The 19,995-nt window shown below is 41.5% G+C and overlaps 1 protein-coding gene across 1 annotated transcript in view; it reads right to left on the bottom strand.

Annotated features, from left to right (window-relative positions):
• Window positions 1-19,995, bottom strand: part of LOC136876970 (probable peptidoglycan muropeptide transporter SLC46) — a 159,367-nt gene that overhangs the window by 86,362 nt on the left and 53,010 nt on the right. Inside the window, exon 3 of the mRNA XM_067150741.2 lies at window positions 3,973-4,253. Coding sequence (XP_067006842.1) covers window positions 3,973-4,253 — 281 coding nt within the window. The remainder of the gene's footprint in view (window positions 1-3,972; window positions 4,254-19,995) is intronic.

The following is a 19,995-nucleotide window of genomic DNA, read 5'->3' as shown; positions in this document are numbered from 1 at the left end:
GAGACAAGGTAATCAGCTAGGGGGAGATAGGAATAATCAGAATTTCAGTCATTCTAGGCAAGGGAATCAGGGTGGTAATTCCGGAAGGGGAAACAGACAGTCTAATCAGGGAGTTAATCACCAGGAATATTATGGCAGAAGACCTAATCAAGGGGAATCAGAAAGTAGGGGGCGTACGGATCAAAGACCTCCAGATCAAGTGCAGAGAAATTATAACAGTGAACAGTCCACGTCAAGTAATTTAAACCGGAATCGGACTTCTTAATTGGGTCAGATAAGCAGTCCGATACCGAAATTCCTATTCACGCGATGAAACAGGTAAGTTACGAGGTAGACGTGAAAGAGGAATTATTGTATTACCCTGTGTTTTGTGTTCAGGGAGATTTTGAGAATAGGGGGCGTGATGAAGGTAAGAAAGCTGTGTCAGATGACTTACTTTGTGCTAGTGGTGATGGTAATAGCGGTGTTGCGATCGATAATCTTGTGGAAGTTTCTGAAATTGAAAGTGAAGTTTTTTGTGAAGTTGAGGAAGGTTGTTTTGTGAGTGAAGAGTGTTCACGGAGTATACATCATGAGGATGTTTTTGTCGATTCAAGTGTACGTGAGGAGAGTAAAGTTAGGTCCATTATGTGTGAAAATGGTGACTTTGAGATTAATGAAACTTCTGATAAGAGAGTCGAAAGTAGCGGTGTTGTTGGCATGAAAGTGGTGCAAGTAGGAGCTGATATGGAAAGTGGTGAAGATGGATTAATTGTTGGGTCATTAAGTAGTAATGACAGCAATTTCGAAGTGTATTATGGTAAGAATTTCTGTAATCGAGTGAGCGTGAGTGAGAATGAAGTGCATATGTTTGATAAGCGAGTGTGTAATGTTTTATTTAAGGCTGAGAGTCGTGTGAATGATGTGAACGACGTGCTGAGTGATATCGATGTGGAATGTGTGAAAAAGTATGTGATCTGTTTGCTTGCATTAATTATGGTTTTGTGGAAGAGTAAACGTAGTGAGATTCCCGCGCATTTCAGAAAGAAGGATTTCTTTGTTATGAATGTTCCGAATAAAAGTTTGTATAATTCTTGTGTGACTGGATGGGATGAATGCTTGTGTGTGAGATAGAGTGGATTCTAGACGTAGTTAGGTTTTATTGCGGTACGCATTCCTCACTTATCGATGCCAATGTTAAGTCTATGCATAAGTTTTTTCAATTGTATCAGGGTCCGTATACTGTGGACAGTAGAATAGGCAAGTGTGCTTATAGGCTCCTAACCGCTGAAAATAAGGTCCTTGGGACATTTAATATCTATAGCCTTCGCAGATATAAGAGATAGAATCTGCACCTTGGATGTATATATTATCAATTATGAGTTATGTGTACAGTAGTAAGAAGGGATTGTGTTCAATGCTATATGAAACAATCAGAGTTGTGTGTATATAGACATATTATTATTATTATTACTATTTTTTGGACAAATTGTATTTCGTGTGTGCGAATACAATGCAGTAGACGCAATGTATATATCATTATTACAGTAAATTATGTGTTCAGTTATGCCATTATAAGGTTATGTATGAAGTTCTGTTTTATGGTGAATCATAATATGTGATATCATCGATTCACCAAGGGGGCGTTATGTGATAGTACATATATCACACCCCCGAATTATAAGTAGAAGTTAGAGATATTATTGTCAGTATTTGATTTATTATTATTATTATTATTATTATTATTATTATTATCAGTATTTCATTTGTATATTTTGCCGTTTATATTGGTAAGCTGGAAGATATCCACATATGTAGGTATGAGTAATATGTTTTGCATGAGTGGGAAAACATTGCTTTAATAACTCTGGTAATTTGAATGAGTCATATGGCTGCCCCAGTGTGTGTTGTGATGTACTTGTGTCAGGAAATTCCATTAGTTTGTATATATCCCAGCCTGATGAGATAAGCTTGTTGTTGTACCAGGGAAAATTTGGTGATTCATGTAAAACTCCCGAGTGTTTGTTTATCTCTTGGGAGAAAGGAGAAGTTCAGGGCATGTCTTGACAAGAGGTTCACTCATGATTGGCTGGCAAGCACCAATCCAGACGTATCATCTGACAGGAGGGGGATGTTGATGTCTATAAAGGTTGATGATACGGCGGCAACCAAGACATTATAAGTGACATTGTAAGAAACATTGTATAGAACATTGTAAGTGACATTATGAAGGACATGATGAGGGACATTGTGCGAGTGATTGTAAAGGAACGAGAAGGAAGATAACTACAACTGACGCACTGTACGGGAAGGAAGTGGTGCTGATACACGGTACTGGAGTGACACGGCTGCAATGGACTGGACTTCAAACGTTCGTGGAGCGTAGTCTTGTTATGTTTGTGGAAAGTGGCTGATTGTGGAGAGTGCTTGCATATTAAGTATTGTAGCACTTGTGGCGGCCTAGCATTATATGTTGAGGATCGACAGACGTGTGTATATATCTCTACAACAAGTGTTAAAATATGTGAACACAGAAGTACAAGGTACAGTATCTGTGTGATGTGATAACTGCCGATTATGAGAATCAGTAAGTCGAATTGATATAGAGACAGTGAAGGGTATTTATCTTCATACATGTACATTGTTCATCGGACTATCTACAAATGGTAGCTTAGTTCTCGCTTTCGTTTTCCCACGATTTTCATCATTATTGTTGTTGTAAATATGGAGTCTTCCAGCAATATTTTATGTGTGTATTATATGTATAATGTTGTATGTTGATGAGGTGCTCATGCACGGAATTTGTTCAGAATATAGTTAGCTATTTTAGAATCTGTGTTATTGATGAACCTAGGTGCAGTTCCTACCTAATTAGTCGTTTTCAGGAGGTTAGGTAAGGCCTGCAGCAGATGTACCAGTACGCAGCATTATGTACACGCCCTGGGATATAAAGTTTATCATGCTCTTATCTAAATTCGAGGGATCCATTCTGGTGAACTCTGGCGCCCATACTACGGACATTTCGGTTAATTATGCTTATTAATTTTATTTAGTTTTTGAAAAAATTTATTTATATATTTTTATTCATGATTTTATTTATATATCAGTAGTCATCAACTTATTACATCAGGTTCTGTATGTTTATTATCAGATGACACATTGAAGTCTCTATTGCAAGGAGACATTGGTGTACAAATGGATGTATCACGTGCAGTGAAACAAATCATTGGTAAGTTATATATTGTGGTCACAAAACTACAGGTTTTAGTTTTACAACTGTATAAAGGGAGGGTCGTTTGGAAGCTTATCATCACTTTTTTCCCGAGAGATTACATGCATTGAAAATAAGTTAATCTGAACAATTCATCAGTTCCAATAGATTGTTGATCAATTTTTAAACATGTTAACATACTTCGAGTTCATGGAGGAAGGGAACTTGCACCTGGACTGTAACAAGGGATAATTGTGTAGGTGTGGATGAAGTGGATGAAACTTCCAGTAGTGTGGATAGCAGATTTCCTAGGCCTCGCTAATGTAACTGACGGGGTCGAAAACCAGCAAGAGTGGCCGGGAAAGGTCAGAAAGGAAGGATGAGTGCGAGTACCCTGACATCGTGCTGCAGTTCCTTTCAGGGACACCTTCAATGACAGTGAGTGGTATGTACAATTTTAACCATATACCAGGCTTCCTGTTAATATTTGATTTCTGGCAGTACTAGAAATCGAACCCGACCCTCCGATGACGGCAGTTAATAGCGTGAAACGTACTCAGACGGACATACGAGTAAGTGGAATAATGCCAGAGTTACTAGGAAAACCGATTTCACCAAATCACGCGTTCAAGATGAAAGGCCCTCATTTGAAAGATGAATGTGTGCTTTATACCATACACAGGGGTTCCAAAGGTAATTGAGTGTAACATATTGAGTGAATAACACTATATAGTACATATCTTCTTTCAGAAACAATGGTATGGCATTGGATACCAACTCACCAACATGTTGACGACGCCGATGCGGAAAGTGCGTGACTCCTCTGTAGTGACATCGGCGATGTAGCTGAGAGCAGCCATGACGATGGTCATGAAACCTCCTCCGAGGGAAGGGAATAAAGCCTCAATGACACCAGCGACTTCCAGCGGCCACTCGTAGAAGAAATACCAGCAGAGAATGAGCCCAATACTGGTGATGAACTGGCCGATAATGGGCAGCACTAGACAAGGCTTTCGTCTTGCTCGGCGATCGCTCCATGAGCCAAGGAACAGTATTAAAATAGCTACAAGAAAGATACATGGGAGATCAGATCAGCAGTTGAACCGAAATAATTCACTGAAATGGACAGCACTAATTACCAGAGGTTGATCACCAAACATTTCAAGTGTTAAAGGTAGTATCAGGGCAGTTGCATAGAATTTTGTTTTACGTCGCACAGACACAGATAGGTCCCATGGCGTCGATGGAATAGGAAGGACTAGGAGTGGGAAGGAATTGACCGTGGCCCTTACCAAGATACAACCCCAGCATTTGCCTGTGTGAAAATGGGAAACCACAGAAAACCATCTTCAGGGCTGCCGAGAGTAGGATTCTAACCCACTATCTTCCGAATGCTACTGATAGCTATGTGACCCAAACCGCGTGGCCACGTTCTCGGTAGTTACGTAGTAGATTTGGAAAAGTAATGATCAAGATAAATTTTGCCTTCACACTTTGAATGATAGGACTTCTTTCGTTTTATCCTAGGATTTGAGATAAACTCATTGTATTTCTCTTTAAAACGAACATCACCCCCATCATAATCATTAGCATTCTCTCGTAGCAAGTGCAATGATGTCTTGAACACCTTCCAATATCACCGAATTAAGCCCGGGGCGAAACCGTTACCTTAACTCAAATCAATAATAAAAAAATGAAGAAGTTTGATCCTTCGAAAATGAAGGTGTCGGCAAAATAAAAAGAACGGCCACGAAGTGCATGAAAATATAAGACAACCCAGCCTTAACAAACAGAAGAGAACAAGAGTTGGTAAAGAGAAGGCAGACAGGAAAGATGAGAACTGAGGAATGTGGCATAAGTTAGTGGAAGTAATGCTTGACCCTTCTAGTCTCCTGTTACGACAGAAATGAGATAACCAGGTACTTATCAGATATAGGAAGAGAAGTTCCTCGTAAGGCGAGGAAGTAGAAGGTATCCAACGGCTCGCGTCGTCTCAAAACTCACGAGTCCCAAAACTCACGAATTCCAGGAAGAGGATTAGTAAGAACAGGTTTCTCTACGTGGACCAGTCTCAAAACTCACTAGCAGGGCCAGTTCTTCTTTGAATGGATAAATGTCCACCCTATTAGTCATGGGATAATGGAATACTTTTAATAATCGAATAACTTCCATCCGATTATTTAAATAACCGAATGAGTTTCAAATATCATTCAGTTATATCGCACAGAATAATCGAATGCGCAATGAGTAATTTTTTTTCGCTTTACGTGTGTCGGGTAGACAATCTACTGAAATAAGCGAATAGATGAACTCTTACTAAAATAGAAATATGCCCTTTTCCCGAATGAATCTGCAATTGTTGAAACTAAATGAGTTTTGGCCTTTAATATCTCTAAATAAAATTCCTTAATCAAGTAAATGCCGCCTTCTGGCTGCATAATGGAACTAAGTCCCAGTACTACTAACTGACAGTTTGTTTTAACTAGCAATGGGGAATATACCTACTTTGATTTTATGTCGTCCGTCTGCATGCATAAATTATTAGCATGCTGGCCTTTGGTCCAAGGGGTCCAGGGGGTCCCGGGTTCAATTTCCGGTCGGGTCGGAGATTTTAACTTTCATTAGTTAATTCCTATGGCTCGGGGACTGGGTATTCGTGCCGTCTTCAGCATTAACCTTCATCTTATGAAGGGCCTCATCCTCAAGACGTACAGGTCACCTATACGGCGTCAACTCCAAAGACCTGCACCAGACCTCCCCGGAGGCCACACGTCATTATTATAAATTTAAGTGAAAGGTAAGCAAATGCATTATATTAGCTTCAAGACAACAGCAAAATGTTTTAATAATAATAATAATAATAATAATAATAATAATAATAATAATAATAATAATAATAATAATAATAATAATAATACAGCTCGGTCTCTTTCATTCACCAGCCATTATTTTTTCCCTGTGGGTTGGGACGGCAGAATAACAACCACAGTATGCCCTGCCTGTGGTAAGGGAAGCGTGAGTCACGGCGCACCTCATCCCTCCTGCGGTCATCGCAAGCACCTACTGTCCGGAGTCGTGAATTTTCAGACTCATTAGAATATTTACTTTAGCAACCAGTTTGTAGTCGTGAGTTTTGATACTATTTGTAACTAATTTTAGCCCGTGAGTTTTGAGACGTAACCCAACGGCTCACACAACTGCGCACTGTACCCAAGGACTTTTCATGCTATTAATGGCGCGCTCCTAGACATGCAGGTTCAAATCTCGTTGACAGCAGTTATTGCTGGTGTAAGCCAGGGAAGTGGCTATGTCTGTTGTACGTTACATAATTGAAGAGGATTTATCAACTGTAGGAAGAGAAAGTCCTCATAAGGTGGAGAAGTACAAGATCTCCAACAACTCACATTCACATACCCTAATACCATTGTGTGTGGTGGAAGGACAAATGTTGACCAAAGAATATTCGACAGATCAAGTGACTGGTCTAAGATGGTCACGAACTGTGCAACAGTAGTGCCTCAGTTGCGAAGGTGGCACTAGATTTGAACCCATAGGGTCGTCGATCACAGGGACGGCCAAGAAGAGATGGCTTGACGCATTACGGGAGGACATGTGATTCCTCCAGTTGACGCCAGGGATCGGAAGCGATTGAAATCGAAGTGCATAAAAGCGGACCCTGCGATTACGCGGGATAAACATTAGGGATAAGAAGAATAAGACAATAAAATTGTCTCCAGCAGAAACTTATTAAGGGGGAGACCTAGCTCAACACGGGAAAAACAGGCCAATATTCATTCGATTGTTAAATATGCTACAAACGTTGTTGAAAAATTCTGCACATATCCCAGTATTGGCATGCTTCCTAGCAATCAGAAGCAACTGGAATAATGTCAAAATTCTAATTATAACATTTTAAATTAAATTTCCCGCCTTTTTAACAATATATCACTGTTTCCCTTATAAGTTCCAAGTTTATAAGAATTTTCGTACTTTTCCTTTTTTAAAGTGTATATCAAACCCCCACATACAAAATGAACCTCAATCACTAACATAGATTGTGATTTAGATATTTTTTGTCGAGTTTTTATTCCGCGCACCTGAAAATACTAAAAATAAATATTTTATATAAAATCTAATATAAATCCCATTGACCTGAACGAGGTACAGATTGCAGAACAACATTATGGGAGGAAACCCTGAAAAAATCGTTATTATCCGTGAAACAGTAAGAGAGTTATGAAGGAAACCGTGACATTTTGTTAAAAAGGCGGGAAATTTTATTTTAAAATGTTATAATTAGAATTTTGACATTATTCCAGTTGCTTCTGATTGCTACTAAGCATGCCAATACTGGGATATGTGCAGAATGTTTCAACAACGTTTGTAGGATATTTAACAATCGAATGAATATTGGCCTGTTTTTTCCCGTGTTGAGCTAGGTCTCCCCCCTTAAAGAGGTTTCACTGCATTTTAGAGGTGGCAACTCTCAACTAAAATATTAGGATATTTCATAGCCTACCTCTATCTCTTCTCCTTAGTTTTTCTCCAGGAATCCGAATCACTCTTCGTTCTTCTCCCTTTACCTTTCGCAACAGGAGTAATATTCTCCACCATCCTAAGACACTATAAATAACGCAAAAATGCATGAAATACTAACATGGTTCAAGAACAACTGACATAAACCGCGGGTAAGTAGGGTTATCTTGAGCTAGTGCACGTGTGGTACTCGGACTGCGCCATTCCACCATCATTTGATTAGGGTTTGATGATTAGCATATCGCTGTCATTCAATACATTACATGACTCATAAATACAATTGTAGTACCCTGACATTCAGTAAAAATATCGGATTACTGTTGTGTGCCGCCGGCCCCGTGGTGTAGGGGTAGCGTGCCTGCCTCTCACCTGGAGGCCCCAGGTTCGATTCCCGGCCAGGTCAGGGATTTTTACCTGGACCTGAGGGCTGGTTCGAGGTCTACTCAGCCTACGTGATTATAATTGAGGAGCTATCTGACGGTAAGATAGCGGTCCCGGTCTAGAAAGCCAAGAAAACGACCGAGAGGATTCGTCGTGCTGACCACACGACACCTCGTAATCTGCAGGCCTTCGGGCTGAGCAGCGGTCGCTTGGTAGGCCAAGGCCCTTCAAGGGCTGTAGTGGCATGGGGTTTGGTTTGGTTTGGTTTGTTGTGTGCCATTGTGCAAAAACCGAGGCTTGCCATTTTCGTCCCATCAGTTTCCGAAAGGTGTGAAACTTAGAAAACAGTCGATACCTGCAATCAGAAGGAATAATCTGAAACTGAGCCATACTACGAGGAATAATATAGTCTGTTGAGCATATTTTGGAAACGAGAGTAATGAACGAGGTTATTGGGTAAGTAAAAAAGTTAATTAATGATTAATAGTACGTCTATAGGCTATTTAACATTAAATGAGACAAAGTGCGTGTACAGGTAGGTCTACAGCAGAAAGGCAGATGCCAAATGCTATTTATTTTTTAATTTTAATATTATCGTTCGAATGAGTACGAATATTTTTATTTGTAGGTGAAAGGTCACGGTTGAAATTACATGCAGTGCCATCTGTACTTCCCTGGACTCCTGACATCGGATCAGATATAAAGATGAGAGTGGTTAGGGGAGGAAAGAACGAAGATGAGATGAATGAAACAAGGCAAACCACAGCTGTAAAGTGAAGTCACTTGCTGAAATTGTACTTTTCTATTGGTTGATTGCATAAGGCGAGTTTTGGAACGACAAGCGGCATGGATAAGGTGTGTTATGAAACAATAGCCTAACTTTGGTGACAGATCTATGCGGGAAAAGACAATATTTGACGCCTATTTTCGTGACAGAATTATCACAAACCTAACGAAGAAGGCAATGCTACCTCTCTTTTTTATTGGATAAGACTAGTTTTGAAACGGACCTCCTCAAGTCTTACAGTATGAACTATCTTATCTTGCTTCACGCTGAGAATGCATAACATTTTCACGAAGTGACTGCTCTTATCTACCAGTCATGTACTGTACCCCAGGACGTTTCATGCTATTAATGGTGCGTTCCTATGTAGCCCTGTTTGCTAGGGCTCCACCAATAAAACTTTTCTGCGCTAGCAAAATTTGAAATGGGAGAGCACTAGCACTATTTGGAAACGGGCGGGGGAGCTACGCCTGCTTTCTTTACAAACAAAAATGCAACACTCTCCAATTTTATGTTCGAAAAATTGCATAACCAATATATGACAGGAGTTAAAATAACTTTCTCACAAAATACTTGAGACCGTTCGTTCATTTCTTCTACCACTTTTTCCACAGCTTGGGGTCGCGGGTGCGAACTGCGTTGCACATGTGGATTTGTCCCTGTATTGCAGCTGGATGCCCTATATGGAGGGATATAATCGCTACTGCATGTTTCTGTGGTGATTGGTAGTGTGGTGTGTTGCTGAATGTGAAGAAGAGATTGTTCAGACAGGCACAAACATCCAGTCCCCGAACCAGAAGAATTAATCAGAAGCGATTAAAATCCCCAACCCGGCCGGAAATCGAACCCGGGACCCTCTGAATTGCCATTAAGTGAGAACGAAAGAAAATCTTTGCAACTGATAAGAAAGCAAACAAATACCTTATATTGCATCCAGATTGAACAATGCGTGTAAACACAGCGCCTTCTCGAATTTCACTGTGCGCTGGAAAATGCACTTCAGCTATCCAACCTCACCACCCCCCTCCCCCCCCCTCCCATCAAGCCCAACCAACCTACGCCCCTTGTGCCACACCTCCGCCATTCGGCAAACCTAACTATACTCTGTGTCAAGTGGAAAGCATATTGGGCTTGAGAAGTTGCTCAGAATTGTCCAAGTAAGAGGCTGCTATGTTGTCGCATTTTATTATACTCGCTGAATGCACTGCGCTCCGCGGAAAATTTTACTGCCTTAAATATCACTTGTGCCAGATCAAAATATGTTTCATTCATAAAAACGACAACGACTGAAACAGCTTCTCACCTGACACAGATTATCATCGCGTAGTAGGATATGCCCTACACTTTATTATTATTATTATTATTATTATTATTATTATTATTATTATTATTATTATTATTATTATTATTATTATTATTATCGACCTAGAGGTTAGTGGACTTACGGATTCCTTTTTTCTAGGGACAGTCTATTCACTTTACTGTATTCACTTCTTGTCTTGATCTCGTCCATGAATTACTATTTTGGTGTCCCTTTCGCATTACGCCTTTTCCTTTCCCCTCCAGCAAGGTTATGAAGCATCTTCAATGTCGCAGTAGGTGACCAACTATATCATTCCTCCGTTCATACAATTTTGCTTAACGTTGCGTCAGCACAAGCAGGTCTTATGGTGACAATTAGATAGGAAAGGGCTAAGACTGAGAAAGAGCACTGTGGCCTTGATTAAGGTACAGTCTCAGCATTTGTGTGATATGAAAATAGGAAAACACGGAACACCTTCTTCGGGGCTGCCGATAGTAGGGTTCAACCACTATCCCCCGAATGCAAGTGCTGGGCCGAGTGGCCCAGACGGTTGAGGTGCTGGCCTTCCGACCCCAACTAGGCAGGTTCGATCCTGGCTCAGTCCGGTGGTATTTAAAGATGTTCAAATACGTCAGCCTCGTGATGGTAGGTTTTCTGGCACGTAAAAGTACTCCTGAGGGACGAAATTCTGGCATCTCGGCGTTCCCGAAAACCGTCAAAAAGTACTTCGTGGGACGTACAATATTATTATTATTATTATTATTATTATTATTATTATTATTATTATTATTATTATTTATTTACCGGACAAGGTGGCCATGCGGTTAGGAGCGCGCAGCTGTGAGCTTGCATCCGGGAGATAGTGGGTTCGAACCCCACTGTCGGCAGCCCTGAAGATGGTTTTCCGTGGTTTCCCATTTTCACACCAGGAAAATGCTGGGACTGTACCTTAACTAAGGCCACGGCCGCTTCCTTCCCATTCCTAGGCCTTTCCTATCCCATCGTTGTCATCGTGTTGGTGCGACGTAAAGCAACTTGTAAAATATATATACTTTCTTCATCCGTTTATCCTCCAGGGTTGGTTTTCCCTCGGACTCAGTGAGGGATCCCACCTCTACCGCCTCAAAGGCAGTGTTCAGGAGATTCAGACTCTGGGTGGGTATACAACTGGGGAGAATGGCCAGTACCTCGTCCAGGCGACCTCACCTGCTATGCTGAACAGGGGCCTTCAACACTCTTCTCCAGCACCACATATCGAAAGCCCCAAGGTTTTCCTTTTCTGTTGTTAAGTCCAAGTTTCTGAGGCGTAAGTGGCTAATCTCCAAACAAACCTTCTGACAAATCGTTTCGTACTATCGAGTGACATATTTTTTGGTGTTAACAAACTTCTCTTCGTGAAAAATGTTTCCTTGGCTTGTGCTATTCTGCACTTTATGTCAACTGTACTTCTTCCGGCCGATGTTATAAAGGTCTCCAGGTAGTTGAAAGATGTAACATCTATTAACTGTTTTCCTACTAGCAATGCTTGTGCAATCTGTTCTCCATTTCTCGATCACTTCATGATATTCTTTTCTTCTTCGGTTCTTTCTTTCTTTCTTTCTTCCTTTCATGTTGCAGTTAATCTCAAGTATATTTTTCAAAAGATGTAGAGTGTCTTGTAGATCTTTTTTTCGTCATTTCCCAGCAAAGCAATATCATCTGCTAAACGGATTATTTCCTAGCATTATTCGTTCACCATAACACCACTCCTTCTGATACCTAAATGAATGAAATAGTAACTTCCTACCGTTAAAAGGCTTCAAACCCCTACCGAAATGTCCAGCTCCATGGATGAATGGTTAGCGTGCTGGCCTTCGGTTACAGGGATCCCGGGCTCGATTCCCGGCAGGGTCGCAAGTTTTAAGCTAATTGGTTAATTCCGCTGGCACGGGGGCTAGGTGTATGTGCCGTCCTCTTCATCATCATTTCATCCTCATCATGACGCGCAGGTCGCCTACGGCCGTCAACTCAAAAGACCTGCATCTGACGAGCCGAATTTGTCTTCGGACACTCCCGGCACTAAAAGCCATACGCCATTCCATTTCATTTCCTACCGAAATGTGGTACTCCAACGTAAAGGTGCTATCGTTTCACCCGGAAGGACATGGGTTCGATTCTCCATCAGGAAGTCGAAAAATTCAGAAACGAGATTTATGGAACATGGCCCTGAGGTTCACTCAGCTTGCACCAAAAATGAGTATTAGGTTAATAATAATAATAATAATAATAATAATAATAATAATAATAATAATAATAATAATAATAATGTTTTTTGATTTACGTACCAGTAACTACTTTTACGGTTTTTGGAGACGTCGAGGTGCCGGAATTTTTCCCCACAAGACTTCTTTTACGTGCCAGTAAATCTACCGACAAGAGACTGACGTAATTGAGCACCTTCAAATACCACCGGACTGAGCCAGGATCGAACCTGCCAAGTTGGGGTCAGAAGGCCATCCCCTGAACCATCTAAGCCACTCAGCGCGGCAGTTAGGTTAATGTCTGGAGGTTGAAGACGATACGACAGAGAGCTAATCACGCTATTCCACTTAGTGCCGAGGTTACAAGGAGTGGAAGCCTTTACCTTTCGCTCCTCCAAGTGCCTTCATGGCCTGAATGGAGATGATTTTGCTTTGAACCCTACCCGCTGACCGAATTATAAGACGTTATCACATCAAAAGTACGTTCGTTACCTGGCAAAGTGTTAAAGAGCGGAATTTTCGAACTGGCCATGCGAGTACTCTCTGTAACATACAGTAGAAACTTAATTATTCATTACGGGTCGAGACCGAAGCCGTGACAGATATAAGAATAGGTGGACAATAGAGTAAATGACTGCGAGTTTGATCGAATCACTGATGCATAACAGCAGGCCTGTACAACGGGGATACATGCGAACCCGACCTCAGTGGCACGTCAGACAATATACTAACATATTTCAATTTTTTAAACATGTAATAAATAGGTCGAAAATGTAGCAATATAACAAATCTTAACGTTAACATTACATTTAGTAGTCTTAACTTATTCTATGGCCTTACATTTTTTTTTTTTTTACAATTTTTATACTTTATTCTTAAAATTTGCTGTTTTAAAAATGTAATTTTCAGTGAAGTTTGCAGTGTTGCCAACCCATAAATCTTTTCTCCGCTAAATTTGAGTTGAAAATACGCTAAATTCCACTAAATTTCGAACTGAAACAAAATAGCATATACCAGCTGTTTTAATTAAAGAGATTAACTCAACACTCACCAGTTTCAGAACAGGAGTTTATCACCTTTTCCTCCTCGCACTATATGCTCTGAAGCAGATGTGCTGGGTTGAGGTCCTGTGGTATCATATGAAGCCATCTGGTATCATTCTGTTTCAAAGTATATGATGGCAGTTCACAGCAGCAAAGCACATACGGAAATTTTCAAATCTATTTCAAAAGTTATTTTCACTTTCATTACTGTTTTCATTGATTTTGATAAGTGCGGAAAGAAATAATGTCAAACAATTTCGCATTTATATTGCACTGCCAATTGATGCATCATCGGTATTTGGGATCAGTGGGAAGCTCAACCAACCAGTCTTTTAAAGTTAATTATTTAACCACTCTTTACGAAATATCTGACTACTTTTTAACCTATTCTTTCGATATATTGACGTACGAAAAATAACCTGATGTCAAAAGAAACATTTTATCAAACACGACACTACCCAGGTCATGAAGACTGTAACAAATTCTGAATGAGGCTGTGGGCCAGAGCTGGGCTAGAAAACGAGTCGTAGTATGCAGCAAAAGTTCAAGACAACGCGAATAAATAGACTATTATGCCGTAGTAAGTTCTATATTATTTTTTTCTCCTGGTGATGAAAGGTGATATTGTTAACGTTGAAAATCGCTGAAAGAAGTTTGAAAATCCGTCAAAAAAATCCGCTGTGTGCTAAATGGAAAATTTATCCGCTGTTGTAATTTTAAAATCCGCCAAATTTGGCGGAAAATCCGCTGAGTTGGCAACACTGGAAGTTTGCAAAATAAAATCGTCATTCAGACGAATAGATTTAGGCCTATACGTAATGCAATCTAATACGTCAATGAAGTCAAATGAGGGGGTTTTGTGGTAATTTTAAAGGAAAATAATCGATAGAACACTATATAGTAAAACGTGATAAACAAGACCTTAACTGACACGCTAGTTGGCAACGTTTTGCCATCCCTGCCCTAGTAGTCTTCTGGTAGCAATGGGTCATGCTTGCCGTGCGGGCCACGCCACGGTCTTCCTCCTAAACATGCCATGAACATGTTTGCGGAACGTGCAGTATGTTTACAGCACTAGCTGCGATATAATGATAAAAACCCTAGAGGAGTTACGTTTGTGAATTAGGATATGTATTCAGAGTGAACTTAGTAAAACACTCATGTGAATATCAACGACTGACGGATCTGTTACAATCAAAAAAAAAAAAACACTCAAAACGGCACGCGACGTCACGTATTTGACGCATTAGACATGACGTATTTGTCACATTTAATCGGGGCTGACTTCGAGACCTCTCTTTTTTTTTGATGGATGAGTTTTTCATAATAATAATAATAATAATAATAATAATAATAATAATAATAATAATAACAACAATAATAATAATCATCATCATCATCATCTGTTTATCCTCCAGGTTCGGTTTTTCCCTCGGACTGAGCGAGGGATCCGACCTCTACCGCCTCAAGGGCAGTGTCCTGGAGCTTCAGACTCTTGGTCGGGGGATACAACTGGGGAGTATGACCAGTACCTCGCCCAGGCGGCTTCACCTGCTATGCTGAACAGGGGCCTTGTGGAGGGATGGAAAGATTGGAAGGGCTAGGCAAGGAAGAGGGAAGGAAGCGGCCGTGGCCTTAAGTTAGGTACCATCCCGGCATTCACCTGGAGGAGAAGTGGGAAACCACGGAAAACCACTTCCAGGATGGCTGAGGTGGGAATCGAACCCACCTCTACTCAGCTGACCTCCCGAGGCTGAGTGGACCCCGTTCCAGCCCTCGTACCACTTTTCTAATTTCGTGGTAGAGCCGGGAATCGAACCCGGGCCTCCGGGGGTGGCAGCTAATCACGCTAACCACTACACCACAGAGGCGGACTAATAATAATAATAATAATAATAATAATAATAATAATAATTGTACCGGGCGGTACACCTCCGCGCCGCTAATTCAAACATTGCGCCAGTTGAAACTCCTCTACTGGAGGAAGCCTGAACTTTAACAACCATGTTAATTCTAAAGTTTCTCAGAAGATGTCGCTATTGTAAATTTTGAGGTGTTCTGAACTGTGTCTTTTTCGATTTATATTTGTTTTCTCTGTAGTGAGAAGTGTGAACATTCTCTTCTAGATGGCACTACTGAAGAACTACAATTGTGCACCCTGGTGCGAAGTGAAGGAACTGTTTTTTGAGAAATTTTGTGTTCATAAGTTTGTTCTTTGTTAAATTTCTTTCAGTCATTTTTTGGGTTGGCAGTATACCCCTTCTCTTTCCGCTTGTTTTGAATTCAGCCAATCCCGAATTTCTTTAATTAATTTTTGACCAATAATGTGTGTCTTCTCCGATATGGATATGTTGCTTGATCCTAGCCAATACAGTTGAGGGGGGGTTCTCATTCATGAAACGTCTCGAATTTTCCGCGAGGATATATAAACTGCTGATTTCCTTATCTCCTGGCCACTTCAGTAACATCTTTCTTTGTGTGATTATGTAGCAGGGGGCGGGAAGCGCCTCTTTCTTCAGGCGGTAGTTCATCCATCAGGTAATGGCCTTTTAATAACTTCTTTGCTTGCTAGCTCAGCAGTTTAACCCTCGGGGCAGGTTCGAAAATTTTATCATGTAACCTTCCTTTAAAATGTAAAAGACACTTGGTATAATATTCCGTCTCTTTAACTACAAATCGGGATAGAGAGTGCCTCACCCTCTCGAGCTCCCTCTCATATTGTTTATGAGGTGACTACGTTTACATAACCGTTTTTCTTCGCTTCATAATGTAATAAATTTTCCTATCGTGTCACCTCCGTAGTATGGGATTAGCCCTTGCATAAGCGGCCTAAGAGCCAAATAGGTTTAAAAAAAAGGTGTATTAGGAGTGCTGAGTACGCCTCCACTCAAGTTGGTATTTTGGGGCCATGTAATTGACCTGTTTCTTTACTTAATAGGCCTCAGTAGATTGGGTATTATTACCCCTGTTCTTATGTGCCTGGAGGGCAGCTTGAAGGTGGAGTTTGGTGTGGCCTTTGAATAGCTTTCTTAAATTTGGTTTCTGTGTGCCTCGAGCAGGCTTAACTGGTAATTGGGAGCTAGTGTTCCTTGGCATGATTGGGGTTTTCTGCCCCTTTGTTGAACCTTGTTCATAAGTAAAGTTGAGCTCATTGCTCAGGGATTGTGAATCTGGGGCTCGAAGCCCAAAATCCATTAATAAACTGTAATTGTACATCCTTAACTTGTTGATATGCTACTGAGTACATTTTATTCTTGTTATTTCTTGATCTTGAAAAGAAAATATAACCTTTGTTAAAGTTAATTTAAAACTTTAATTTCGTAAGTTGAGACCTATTCATCCCAGCACCTTCTTTCACCTCTAACTACCACGGATAACTCCGTAACAACAATAATAATAATAATAATAATAATAATAATAATAATAATAATTGCTTTACGTACCACTAACTACTTTTACGGTTTTCGGAGACGCCGAGGTGTCGGAATTTAGATGCGCGGGAGTTATTTTACGTGCCAGTAAACCTACTGACACGAGGCTGACGTATTTAAGCACCTTCAAATACTATCGGACTGAGCCAGGATCGAACCTGCCAAGTTGGGGTCAGAAGGCCAGCGCCTCAACCGTCTGAGTCACTCATCCCGGCGAGTTTTTCGTAAGTTCTGCGCACTGGTTGGTCTCAGACTGTTTTTGAGGGGAACATCTGGCATTATTTTTTTAACACGTACATAGTACCGTCCGCCTCTGTGGTGTAGTGGTGGGTGTGATTAGTTGCACCCCCCCCCCGGAGGCCCGCGTTTGATTCCCAGCTCTGTCACGAAATTTAAAAAGTTGTACGAGGGCTAAAGCGGGGTCTACTCAGCCTCGGGAGGTCAGCTGAGTAGAGGTGGGTTCGATTCCACCTCAGCCACCCTGGAAATGGTTTTCCGTGGTTTCACACTTCTCCTCCAGGCAAATGCCGAGATGGTACCTAACTTAAGGCCACGGCCGCTTCCTTCCCTCTTCCTTGCTTATCGCTTCCAATCTCCCCATCCTCCCGCAAGGCCCCTGTTCAGTATAGCAGGTACTGGTCATTCTCTCCAATTGTATCCCCCGACCCAATGTCTCACGCTCCAGGACACTGCCCTTGAGGCGGTAGAAGTGGGATCCCTCGCTGAGTCCGAAGGAAAATCCAACCCTGGAGGGTAAACAGATTAAGAAAGAAATAAACATAGTACCAAACATACTGAAGATCTCAGCAGCTGGTCTGTGTAAACGCGAAAACCTTTCTCTAGACGACATTTGGTATAAGTGGAGAAGATTTTTGCACATTAGACGATATGTTTCTCGGATTTTCCGGTCACTTTGTGAAGTTACGGACCTTACGTGCGGTTGCCGGAGATGGATGGGATGCGATTGCTGTGAGGAAGACAATGACGTGGTCGTAGAGGCAAAAGTACTCGTATAATGAGAAGGAAATACTCTGCGATTGCCCTAGGCCACGATGCCCGATATACCCCAGCTGTGCGGGCCTGCGTTACAGTGCCCAACTGATCGTTTTCGCTAGTATCATTGTTCTGCGACATTTCGCATCACAGTCGGTAGTTAAAAGTTTCGATATGAGGTTTTCAATTCTGTCAGCAACACGTCTGATATCAATGATATCGTTCGATGTCATAAATTGGCGCGACATTTGCAATACTTCCAACTTTATGAAAATGAAAACCTACATCCTGTTTTCCAGTCATTGACCGGGTCAGGGATGGAATGAATGAAGCAGATTTAGGCTATTAGTACGATGGGGTCGCCACTCCCAAAGTGATTTATTAATGACTGATAAATGCTATCAAATGAGAATGGAGAGTGTTACTGGAATGAAAGATGACAGGGAAAACCGAAGTACTCGGAGAAAAACCTGTCCCGCCTCCGCTTTGTCCAGCACAATTCTCACATGGAGTGACCGGGATTTGAACCACGGTATCCAGCGGTGAGAGGCCGACGCGTTGCCGTCTGAGCCACGGAGGCTCTAGACTTCCACCTTTATATAGACGTTAAATAAACTCCATTATCCGAAATAGTCCGCCTCTGTGGTGTAGTGGTTAGTGTGATTAGCTGCTACCTCCGGAGGACCGGGTTCGACCCTCCGACTCTGCAACGAAATTTGAAAAATGGTAAGAGGACTGGAACGGGGTCCACTCAGCGTCGGGAAGTAAAATGAGCAGAGGGGGTTCGATTCCTACCTCAGCCATCCTCAAAGTGGTTTTCCATGGTTTCCCACTTCTCTTCCAGATAAATGCCGCGATGGTACCTAAACTTAAGGCCACAGCCGCTTCCTTCCCTCTTCCTTGTCTACCCCTTCCAATCTTCCCATCCCCCCACAAGGCCCCTGTTCAGCATACCAGGTGAGGCCGCCTGGGCGAGGTATTGGTCCTCCTACCCAGTTGTATCCTCGACCCAAAGTCTCACGCCCCAGGATACCGCTCTTGAGGCAGTAAAGGTAGGATCCCTCGCTGAGTTCAAGGGAGAAACCAACCCTGGAAGGTAAACGGGTTAAGAAAGAAGATAATTCCAGTCAAACTAGGGTCAGCACAATGCAAACAAGAACGTTTAAGTCGCAGTATAATGCAAAACAGAGTTGATACTATAAAGCAATACACTCACCGCACTAGTCGTAAACAATTACTGAAATCCGAGACTGCATTGCACCAACCATATCACTGGGCTTGGGAAGGGGATGATAGTAGTAGTAGTAGTCATCATCATCATCATCATCGAAGTTTTCATTCCTCATCCTGAAGGAGTGCGGCAGGCCACTTAAAAGGGAACACCCTCCCTGTGACCGGTAAAGGTTTTAACAATGCGAAGTTTAAAATAAACTGATGGCCAAAAGTGTGCCGGTTAACTGAGGTTATAATGTACACCAGCCGTGGCGAAAATGTGACTCGCGATTACATTTTGCCTTGCTGTGCATTTCTATTGCTTCCGAACTCCTGTAACCCTCGCCCCTCTTCCGGCAGGCAGTTAACCTCGTTTCCATTTGTCAGTTTGAGCTTACAGAGTTACAATGTGATGCAACTGTGGAAGCTTGATGTAAGGACTTGGAAGGTGTTGATATTTTCAAATATTTGTACAAAGATAAGTATCCGAAGCTTCGCTCATTCACCTACTCCGTTAAAGCCACATTCACCGCAACTTACGTTTATGATCAATTATTTTCAACAACAAAAATAGTGAAACCCAAATGTAGATTAAAAACAATTGGTAATAGATGACTTAACTCCTGTTACAAATAAGTTCTGAATACAATATTAAGTTTAGGCTTATGTGTCCTATTTTTTCTTATCGTTTCTATCTTGGTGATTGAGTATGATCTCCTCTGTAGTAAATTTATAATTTACCGGACGAGTTGGCCGTGTGATTAGGAGCGAGCAACTGTGAACTTGCATCCTGGAGATAATGGGTTTGAACCCCACTGTCGGCAGCCCTAAGATGGTTTCCCGTGGTTTCCCATTTTCATACCAGACAAATGATGGGGTTTT

Source organism: Anabrus simplex, chromosome 7, assembly GCF_040414725.1.
Source record: "Anabrus simplex isolate iqAnaSimp1 chromosome 7, ASM4041472v1, whole genome shotgun sequence".
Taxonomy (NCBI): domain Eukaryota; kingdom Metazoa; phylum Arthropoda; class Insecta; order Orthoptera; family Tettigoniidae; genus Anabrus; species Anabrus simplex.
This window is presented reverse-complemented; position numbering and strand designations above follow the sequence as displayed.